General features: G+C 66.2%; 1 protein-coding gene across 1 annotated transcript; it reads right to left on the bottom strand.

The window, feature by feature from the left end:
- Window positions 6,014-8,499, bottom strand: LOC110261081 (MORN repeat-containing protein 1-like; the record flags this gene model as incomplete). Its single annotated transcript, XM_021095204.1, has 2 exons — window positions 6,014-6,190; window positions 8,091-8,499. Coding segments are annotated over 2 exons (558 nt in total), but the record flags the coding sequence as incomplete, so codon positions are not given.

The following is a 10,308-nucleotide window of genomic DNA, read 5'->3' on the forward strand; positions in this document are numbered from 1 at the left end:
TGCCCCCCATCCAGCCCAACAGGCCCAGACTTGATCCTAGTCACTGCTAGAGGGGCGAGCACCTCTGGACCAGGGACCGCCCCAGGGCGCCCCAGCCCCCAGGGTGGCTTGGATGGGCAGTGGGATGGGCCTTGAAGGATGGGCCAGGGGAGGCGCCCGGTGACCTGATCCTCCTGCCCTCCCCCTCTCCTCGGGGCCAGGCCTCCTCTGTCCCCCAGATGGCAACCCCCTGACCTACACACCCTTGCCCTCCGTGGTACCATCTGCTGCTAGGATCTCCACCTGCCCCCTCCCCGGTCCACATCCCAGCCCGGCCCTGTCCCCAGCAAACAGCAGGCCCGTGCCCTCCCCTGCTCTCCAGCACACCTGCCGGCCCCCAGGTTCTTTCCTGGTCAGGGCCTTGGGGCTCCAGGTGCACCCCAGCTCTGGCCCTGGCATCTGCCTGAAGGCCCCCCTTCACCCTCTTTCTTAGCAGGGTCCTCCTGCAGGGCCCCAAGGCTTTGTTCACCGGGCGAGAAGCCCTTGAAGGGCCAGCCCAGCCTCCATCTGGCAGAGGCCCCTGCGGCCTCTGGGCCGCTGGCCAGCACCTGTGCTGTGGGGAGGGCCAAGGAGGGTGGAGGGTTGCGGGTGGGCAGCACTCCTCCTGCGCCCCTCCCCAGGCTGCCCTGGGAGGGAGGCCCCGCAGCCTGGGGTCCACCCCCTGGGCTCTGGAGTGGCATTTGTTGGAGAGACCTCGCCCAGTTCCGGAGCTGGTTGTCTAGGGTGCAGAGCAGGGCGGCTGGCAGCTACCAAGAGGAGTTACCACGAGGAGCAGTGTCCAGCGCTTGGAGGAGTGTCCCTGTTCTGGAGGACTGGCCTGGTGGCTCAGCCCTGCACATCTGGCGGCCCCTGTCAGGCTGCCTGCAGCCGATGACAGTCCTATTTATATCTATCAGCCAACGTCCCTGGCCGTGGCAGAGACCCGGGGGCCTCGTGCCAAGAGGAGCCTGGGCTGGGGCAGCTGTGGCCAGTGCGGGTCACTGCCTGGCTTGCTTGCCCCCCCACCCTGCTCCAGACTTGAGGAGGGATCTAGCAGTCCCAGGCCTGAGGGGTGGGCTCATGGCAGCCGCTCCCCACCTGCCTCCCAGGGTCTCCAGCTCTTCCATCAGAGAGGCCCTGGGCTGGCCCTCGCTGGCTGGCCCTGCCCTGAAGGGACAGGGCAGGAAGTGGGAGGCCCCAGGCGGCTGTCTGCTGTTAGTGCAGAGAGGTGCAGGCCTTGGGTGCCACAGCGGCCTTGCTGAAACAGGCCCAAGATCCCGCTGACGCCCCGGGGGCTCCCTGAGCGCCTTGGGCAGGCGGTGAGGGTGCAGGGCGGCCCAGGCTGCAAGGGAACCAGGCTGGCAGGCTGCACACCCAGTGTCCTCCAGGAAGCCCTGCCGGGTGGGGGGGGGGTTGCTCCACACAGCTGGCCTTGCCACCCGCCTGGCACCGAGACCAGGCGGCCTGCCCAGGCTGCTGAGAAGGCAGGCCTCCCCCGGGAGCATCCCGGGTGACCCGTCTGCGGCCAGCGGGCGAGGAGGCTGGGAGGCCTGTGCCAGGCAGGGCCAGTGGTCGGCAGGGTCTGTCCTGTGCTGACGGCCAGCACGTACTGGGTGGTCTGAGGGACTCCTGCTAAGGAAGTGGGCTGGGCAGATGGCCGCTGCCCCGCTCCAGGCTGTCTCTCCGTGTCTCTGTCTCTCTCTGTGTCTCTGTCTCTGTGTCTGTCTCTCTCCGTGTGTCTCCGTTTCTCTTCATGTCTCTGTCTCTCTCGGTGTCTCTCTAACTCTCTCGTGTCTCTGACTCTGGCCCACAGACTCCAGTCAAGGCAGGGTCATGTTCTTTCATCTGTGCTCTCTCTGCTAGGGGCTCAGGGTGTCATTGTCACTCGGAAAATACTCATTAAATGAGAGAACCATCCGGAACCAGCGTTTCCCCACCCCCATCCCAGAAGTCAGGGCAGGAGGACCCGCAGGGGACACCGAGGCCCAGGGGAGAATGGAGCCCCTCCTGGAACCTCCTGGAAACCAGAGGCACAGGGGGAGCAGCCTCATGGTGCCCCCCGCCCCCCGGTGTGGAGGAGGTGGCTTGGCGGCCCCACCTGGCCCCTTGGTACCCGTTCCCTGGGACACTCTGGGGGGCCTGCCTCCCTTGGACGAGGCCCAGGGGTCCCAGGCCAGAGGCGGGCATAGCGCCCCGAGAGGTGGGCCTGATGGAACCGCCTGCCCTCAGATGGCTGTTCGGCCAGCCGCCTGGGTGCTGTGCTCTCCGCCCCCAGGGCCAGCAACGCGCGGCTTTGCCCCAGTTTTGGAAGTGGTGACCAAGTTGCCGTCACTCCTCACCTGCTGAGGACCCCCCGCCAAACAGGTGGGCGTCCAGGTGCGGAGAAGCCCAGGGGGAGTTGCGGTGGGGCCTCAGCCCCGGCCCTGCCTGTCCCCAACCCCGACAGCAAGGGGGCCTCTGAAACAGGTCACCATGCCTTGCCACTCTGCCCTAAAGATCAGCGGGACCAAAGAGGCGGGCCGGCTCTGGGCGCCTCCCTGGCCGTGTGGCCTGACAGTCTGGGCAGCCGGGCACTGGCTTGGACCCAGAGGCCAGGGTGGAGGGACTCAGGGGCTGTGGGGGCCTCGTGGTGGTAGACAGACCCGGGGACGAACTTCAGGGCGCTGTCTCCAGGTGGGGCCCCAGCCTGCGTCCACCTTGCTGCTCTGGAGGGTCACAGCCCAGGCTGGATGCAGCCCCTCTCAGGACCTGCCCCAGCCGCCTGCTCCTCCTCCACCGACTCGACGGCCGCGCCAGTGTCTGGGGCCTTTGCTGACCCTCTTCTTTTTTTAATATGCAAGTTCAAGTTTTGAGGTGTCTGTGGGACTCTGTGAGGATTGGGGGTCCTGTTGGTTGGGGGCAGGACCCCGACATGTGAACCCCCCAGCACCCTCGCGCTCTCAGTGGAAGTCCAGACAAGTCCCCGGGGCTGTCCCCCGAAGGGCCTGCTGCTTATGGTGCAGGTGCATTGGCAGGAGGCTGCTGGCCCCCAACCCAGGACGCCCCGCAGAGGGCAGGCCTGGGGGCAGGGACAGCTCTGGAAAGCCGGCTTCGTGGTCCCGTGCCTGTGTGGGGGCAGCCGCTGCCCTGTGTCCAAAGAGGCCAGTGTCCATGTGGGACCATGACCCTGAACCTGCTGCCCTGGTTTGGGACTAAAAGCCGAGATGCCCATTGGATTCAGCCCCAAGGATGTCTCCTGCCCCAGGCGTGTGGGAATCACAGCAGCTGCTTCTGTTTCCAGCATTTTTTTCTTCCTAAATTGAAACATCATTTTCATTGCTTTTCTTTTGACAAAAATGTGGCTTCATCTTGAGGCAAAGAAGAGCTGCACAGCAATTTGCTGAGTCTTGGGACAGACCCCGTGGATGACGCCACCCAAAGGGGGCTGTCGTGGGGGTTTTTCAAGGGCACATGGCCATGCACGGGGGGCTCCTGGCCAGGGCTCTGCCCGCTCCCCGTTCACGCAGCCTGGTGTGGACACCGCCACTGCCACCTCCACCCTCGCCCGGAGCTCACCTACCACACCCTCTGGAGGGGGCTCTGTCCCCCGGTGCCCCACCTGCCTCCTTGCACTTTTGGGGGGACAGGGCTCCTTGGGGCCCAGGCACCATGACGCAGGGGTCAGGGCTTCCCAAGAACTCTTTCCTGGGAGCTCACCACTGGGACACCCGCAGCGCAGCCTCCACTATTGGATGGAGGCAGGAGCCCAGCTGGACCAGGCTGGCAGCATCTCTGTCTCCTTGAGCTCGTGGAACTGGAAAGAGGCTGGCAGACACGGCTTGATCCAGGCACCCCAGCGGCCATCCCATATCTCAGGGTCAGCCCGCTCCTCTGGTCCTGTGCTCCTCGCTGGCTCTCATTCCTCCAAGCGCCCAGGGTCTGGCCCTTTTGCGGCCCAGCTGCTCCATCTGGTCTGGGAGCAGGGGCCAAGCAGAGGTCCAAAATAACCCGGGACCCCGGCTCGGTGCCTCAGGTCCGGCAGGGGCCCAATGTCAGCCAGGCTGCCCTGGGTGCCGGCTGCCCACTGAGTGCTGATGTGGGCATGCCGAGGAGAACTGGAGAAGGGCAAGGACAGAGTGGTGGTGGATCTGGCCTGCCTGGGAAGGCGCTCCGGCTTTGGGCCGGGTGGAGGTGGGGACCTCTTAGCAGCCTCTTCTTACCTCTCTTAACTCTTCCTCAAGGACTCAGCGCCTGAGACGGATGAAGCTCTGCTCCACCCGAAATCGCATTCGACCCCATCCGTCCCTCCCTCCACCCCCATCCCTCCGCCATCCCCCCATCCCCCAGACTCATCACCCTTCATCTCCCATTCCTCCCCCTCCACACCCCATTCCTCCACCCCCCCTTGGTCATCACCCTCCATCCCCACCCATCCCTCCCTCTGTTCCCACTTCCCTCCGTCCACCCAGGCTGCCCATCCCTCGCCCATCGGCCCGGCCCTCCGGCTGTTCACCGTCCCTCTGTCCAGCACGCCTCCTCTGCCTCCTGGCCTCCAGACGGCCCAGCACAGAGGGGGCGCTGCATTCACCCCTTGATACCAGCACTGTCTGAGTGCCTCCTGTCGGCCACATGCTGTGCCAGTGCAGAGCTGTGCTGGTGACCCAAACAGAAAGAAGCCTACGTTTGGGATGTGACAAAGGTGACGACGGAGTGAAATGCAGGGGTGCGCTGGCTGGGGCTGTGCAGAGGAGGCCTTGCTGCGGGAGGGGAGGCTGTGGGGCAGGTGGCCCAGGAGGCCTTGGGAGGAGGTGATGCCAGGGAGCCCCGCAGCCAGGCAGCTGGAGGAACGCATGCAGAGGCTCCGAGGCAGCAGCACTGGGCTTGGTGGAAGACCACCAGGGCCTGCGTGGCTGGCGGGGGAAGCAGGCGTCGTGGGGACCAGCCCTGGTTGCTCGGGTCCCGGTAAAGACGTGGAGAAGAGGTGTCGGAGGCAGGGGCCAGTGCGGGGCACGAGGTGGCAGGGGCGGGGCTGCACCCCGGAGACCGGCCAGGCTGTGGGGCTGCAGAGCCAGAGATGCGGGCCTTAGGACAGAGTCGGGGGTGTCAGCCTAAGGCCGCTGCGGGTGCCTTAAGCCCAAAGGGCCCTGGTCGCCTGAGGGGCTGCCCGCTGTCGCTGACCTCTGAGCCTTGCTGCTGGTGTCTGGGGTCAGGAGACCAGTGAGCCCGAGGTGGGGACCAAGCCTGGCCATGACGCTGAGTCGTCGGGGGTGGGGGCGGGGGCCCCTCGGAGGGGCGCTGGGTGGAGGGAGGGCAGGTGTGAGCCCTGAAGGCAGGATGGGGGTCCTCGCGGGGGTGGGTGTGGACGGAGCACGTAGGAGGGCAATGCGTGCTGTCTGGAGGGCCCTGGGCCGGCAGGGCGTTTACGGGAAGCAGCACTGTGCCAGGAGGGGCTGAGGGCTCTGGGGGTCCCCTGCCCTTTCCTCATGTTCTGTGAAGGAGGCAGGTGGTCAGCTGAGCGTGGGGAGGAGGGCTGGGCACACGGGGGGGGTGGCGCGGGAGTGTGGCCGGACCCCGAGGAGAGGGGCTGGCAGGTGGAGGACCTTCTGCCAGCTGCTCCGTGTGGCCTCACGTTGGGCCGCCCACAGGCCTTCCTGGCGTGTCCCCCTGCTGCCCCCGGTTCGTTGGTCGTGGGTGCATTTGGAGGCAGCGTCCCTGCAGCCGCGACCCGTTTCTGGAAGACCCGTCGCCTGCCTGTGGCCTCTTGATGTCCTGCCTGGGAGCCGTCCTGACTTCCCCAGGCCACCCTCCAGGCCATGCTGGGCCGAGGGGTCGGCTGGGCCGGCTTCGCAGCACCAGGGCCTCCTGGCCTGGGCTCAGCCGGAGGGGGTTGGGGAGCGTGGATGGCGCCGCTGTACCGCCTGGGGACCAGCTGCCCTCGTGTCTGGGGGTGCGGGGAGCCGTCCTGGGCTCCTGGTTGGGGGCCACTCGGAAGTCAGCGTTGAGCGTTTTATTAAAGACAGCGGTGGTACACGGGGCCGGCCCCCTTAGCGCGGGGCTTCGGGGCCTTCTCCGGGGACGTGGGGCCGCTGGCCCGCCCCCTTCGCCGAGACCCGCAGGTGTTTGAAGGCGGTGGGCAGCGTGTGGCCCAGGAACGGAGGGGTGGTCACGTCGCAGACCAGGACCACGTACTCGCCTGCAAGACCCGGGCGCTTGGACTCAGCCTGGCGGCCGCCGCCTGCCTACTCCATCCTGCCCCCGCCCAGGGACCCCGCCCCGGGCTGCGGGCCGAGCTGCGGAGGTGATCACGCGCGTCTGGGGTGAACAAGCCCATCTCCGAGGTCGGGACGCAGGCCCGGCTGAGGCTCCTGTCCTGGGGCAGAGCTGGGGCCAGACGGAGGGACCTGCCGGCTCTGCAGGAGGGGCTGGGCTCGAGACCCCTTCCCCGGGACGGGGCCGTGTGGCAGAGGGCAAGGAGTTCTGTTGAAAATCCTTTCCTATCTTTTTAGGAGAGAAATAATTCGCTTCCTCGAGACTGCTTTTAAAAATAATTACCCTCTGAAGGCAGGGCCGTCTGGCATATATTCTGTGGGAGGGGGCGGCTCTGGGGTGGGGTGGGGGGCACCCGCTGGGGGCTGCGAGAAGGAAGGCCTTTTCCTCCTGAAGCCCGTAAACTGTCTGGAGAGCTCCAGAGTTGGAGAAACCATAAAAAGGAAAATAAGAAATAACAGAAAGTGAGGTTGCCGTGGAAACCGCCCTCTCCGGCCGAGCCCGCGGGGCTGGCACCCGGGCGTGGAAGCAGCGCGCAGGGCTGGCCGGGCTCCCGCCAGGAATGTGGCCACAGCTGCGATGCGGCGCAGGCGTCGGCTCCCACCGTCAGGGAACATTCCAGCACCCGGTGCTGGAAAACAGGCCGCCTTCCTCGCGGCGAGGCAGACCAGCCCGGGGCCGCGGACGGACGCCCCACGTGCCTGGGGCAGGACCTGAAAGAGACTCTGGGGCTGGCAGGAATCTGCGGGGCCTGGAGTCAGTTCCTTCAGGAGAACCCACGGTTCTGGGGAGCCTGGGGGCCGGGCCGGGCGCCTGGGAGGGGCCCACATTCCGCAGCCAGAGGCAGGCCTCCCTGGCCGGCCTGGAGGACCGCGCATGGCAACGCGCAGTGTTTCCAAGCAGCCGGTTTCTAGGTGTTCCCAGAACACGCGGCTCCGCCAGCCCGCAGCCAAGGGAGCGGGCGCAGGCTCGGGGGGCAGCGGCCGCAGAGCCGAGCCCCAGCCCACATCTGACCTTGCTCCCCAGGCCCTGCTCCCAGCAGAGGGGAGAGGGGCGGGCCGGGGGCCACTCGCCGCCTCCGAAACCGCCTGAGGCCCAGCCCCGACAGCCACGTGGTCCCGCCTCGCCCCGGTGTCTTGGCTGAGCCTGGGCCGGCCTGGCCCACGTGTCAGACGCGGCCGTCCACCTGGCTGCCCCCGCACGGGCTGGACATGCAGCCGCTCCCTCGCTGGCCTCTCCCCAGCACGTCTTCTCTGCCTACCATGCCACCTCCTCGGCACACGTGAGGGTCCTGGGGTCCTGATGGGGTGACCCCGGTGCCAGCTCTATCAGCCGGTCAGCAGACGTGTGTGGATGGTGCTGGGCCAGCCAGTGCCCGCCTGAAGCGGGGGCACGGCTGGGAAGCCCAGCCCTGCCCTGCCCAGGGGCCTTCCTGCCCAGCAGCCAGCGTCTGTATCACTCCCAGTGGCCCGAGGGGTGGGGGCCACACCTGGAAGCCTAGTGGCCTTCCAGTCAGGATGGAGACAAGGAAGCAGGGACCTTGGCTGAGGGACAGGGAGGGGCCCTGCTGGGCACGTGCCGTTCTTCAAAGAGGCAGGACTCTTCAGAGAGAAGGGCCTTGGTGGGGACCCTGGCCTGTCGGCCTCCTCCAGCTGCCCAGGGCGGTCTGGTGCTGCCTGGGGGGGTCGGAGCCTGTTGGGGGCCCTTGGGGAAGCCAAGGCCCGCCCGGAGCCTGGGAGCTGCCCTTCTGACGGTGCCTCCAGAGGAAGGTAGAGGCCACCCAGCCTCTGGAGGTTGGCATACGTGTCCGCCCGCTGCCCACCTACCTGGGAAGGCTGCCGCTGCTGCCGGCTCTGTAGTGGCCACCCCATCAGGCCTGTGGGGAGAAGAGGAGGAGCCACTAAAGGCCTTGGGCAGGCTGACGTGTGACTGTCCGTCCCCGGCCCACCACTGCCCCCGGGGGGCCGTGGGCACCAGCGCCTCTGCCTGCCCTGGGGGGCTGGTCCCCCGAGGCCTGGGGCCCAGCTCCCTGGCCCTCAGCCCCTGAACCACACCGTCTACACCTGGATGTGCCCTCAGGCGGAGGAGCCCACTGCTGCCTCCACGGTGCCCCCACCATGCAGGCTCTGGGGGAGCCCCCCGGGCAGAGCAGGGGGCCTCGGGGAAGACAGCTGACCTGCTGAGTCTCTTTGGAAGGGACCCATGAGCTGCGTTTGTTTCCCAGCAGGAAGTGACTCAGTGGGACATAGTGGTGGGGGGGGGCATGGGGCACCCGGGGACCCTCATGAGGGGAGCCAGGAGGGAGTGGGGTCCCCGGGCCAGGCCCACTTGGCTGAGGGATGGAGGCCCTCTCTTCAGGTCGCAGCTGCCACACTGAGCAGCCCAGTCTTGGCGAGTCTGTCTCAGCGGGCAGGCTTCCGCTCTGTGGTGTGATGGGCCCCCTGCTGCCGCCAGGGGAGGGTCACCTGCCCCGGAGACCTGGCTGCGTCCCTGGTGAGCAGGCCCGGGCTCCACTTGGAGGGAAGTTCGGGCTGCACAGCACGGTGCCCCAGCCGGGTCTAGCAGCACCCTCGGTCCCGTCTGTGTCCTTGGGCACGAGGGGGCTGGCCGTGTGCACGGACGGCAACCCTGGATCCTCGGGCTCTAGAGGCCCAGACACGCCAGGTGCATGGGCTGGGCTTTGACCTGAATTATCCTCCAAAGGGACTTCGGGGAAGCCGGGGGCGGGGAGCCCCAGCCCTGCCCTCCGCGGCTGGCGGTTTCCTGTCATCGGAGCTGGGGGCGGAGCACTGGGGCTCCTGGCACAGGCTCTGTGACCCCCCCACCGGTTCTGACCTTGCCAAGCTGAAATACCACATGCATGGTTGGGGTGATAAAAAATTAAAGACAAAAGATTTTAAAATTACTTCATTTTGAGTGGGGGAAGTGGGCCTTGGCTCCCAGCCAGGAGCCACGTTAAAGATTCTGAAGCGCGGGGGAGGGGGGCAGATAAATAATTTAGCTCTAAGAATAACCAGAGCCTGTCAGGCTGCCAGCCTTAAGAGAAACAAACGGGGTTACAAGAATCCTGAGAGTTTTTACAGAACCCCCAGGGCTTCGGGAAAACCGGCAGAGCCAGGAAGGAGCCGCCAGAGGGGCCGAGGAGCCGCCGGGCGCGGGGCCTGGCCGCAAGGGGACCGGGCAGTGCGAGGCGGGGGTCCTGAGGGAGCTCGGAAAGGGGCACTGGGCACCAGCTGTGTGCCAAGCCCTGGGATCAGCTTCCCAGCCCCCCGGAGCCCAGGTCAGCAGGGAAGCCCGCCCCGGGGCCACCGGTGACTAGGCTGGGGTGGGGGCCGCGGGGGAGGCGGGAGGGCCGGGCGCGCCCCGTGGGGGGTCCTGCCCCCCACCCTGAGCTACCTGCCTCCAGGCTGCCTGGGCTTGGGGCTCTTGAGTTTCTGGGATCTGTGGGTTTATGGTTGTCATCAGATTTGTGGCGCTGTTGGCGGCTTTCTTCAATGGCGTCTCCATCTCCGCCTCCAGCGCCCGCTGCAGCTTCCGCCTTGGGGCATGTCTGGCCCCTTGGAGTCGTCTCCCTGGCTAAGTATTTCTTCTTTTAAATGATTTATTCCTGGCTGTGCCTGCAGCAGGTGGGATCCTGGGCCAGGGATCGAAACTGTGCATGGCGGCAGCAACCCGAGCTGCTGCGGAGGCAAAGCTGCATCCTCAACCCGCCTGGCGGGTTACTGGGAACGCGCTGCCCCCTGTGTCCCGTCTGGGCCTTTCTCTCCACCTCGCTCTCCTCGGCCTCGTCTCCAAATCCCCGCCGCCCGCCTTGCGGCCTCGCGGCCTCGTCTCCGGATGTTCGATTCAGCCTTTTCATACCTTGTCTCGTTCGGTCCGGTTACCGACGGTCTTTTTTTTTTTTTTTTTTTTTTAAATTTTCCCACTGTACAGCAAGGGGGTCAGGTTATCCTTACATGTATACATTACAATTATATTTTTCCCCCATCCTTTCTTCTGTTGCAACATGAGTATCTAGACAAAGTTTTCAATGCTATTTAGCAG

Source organism: Sus scrofa, chromosome 6 (genome assembly GCF_000003025.6).
Source record: "Sus scrofa isolate TJ Tabasco breed Duroc chromosome 6, Sscrofa11.1, whole genome shotgun sequence".
NCBI lineage: Eukaryota > Metazoa > Chordata > Mammalia > Artiodactyla > Suidae > Sus > Sus scrofa.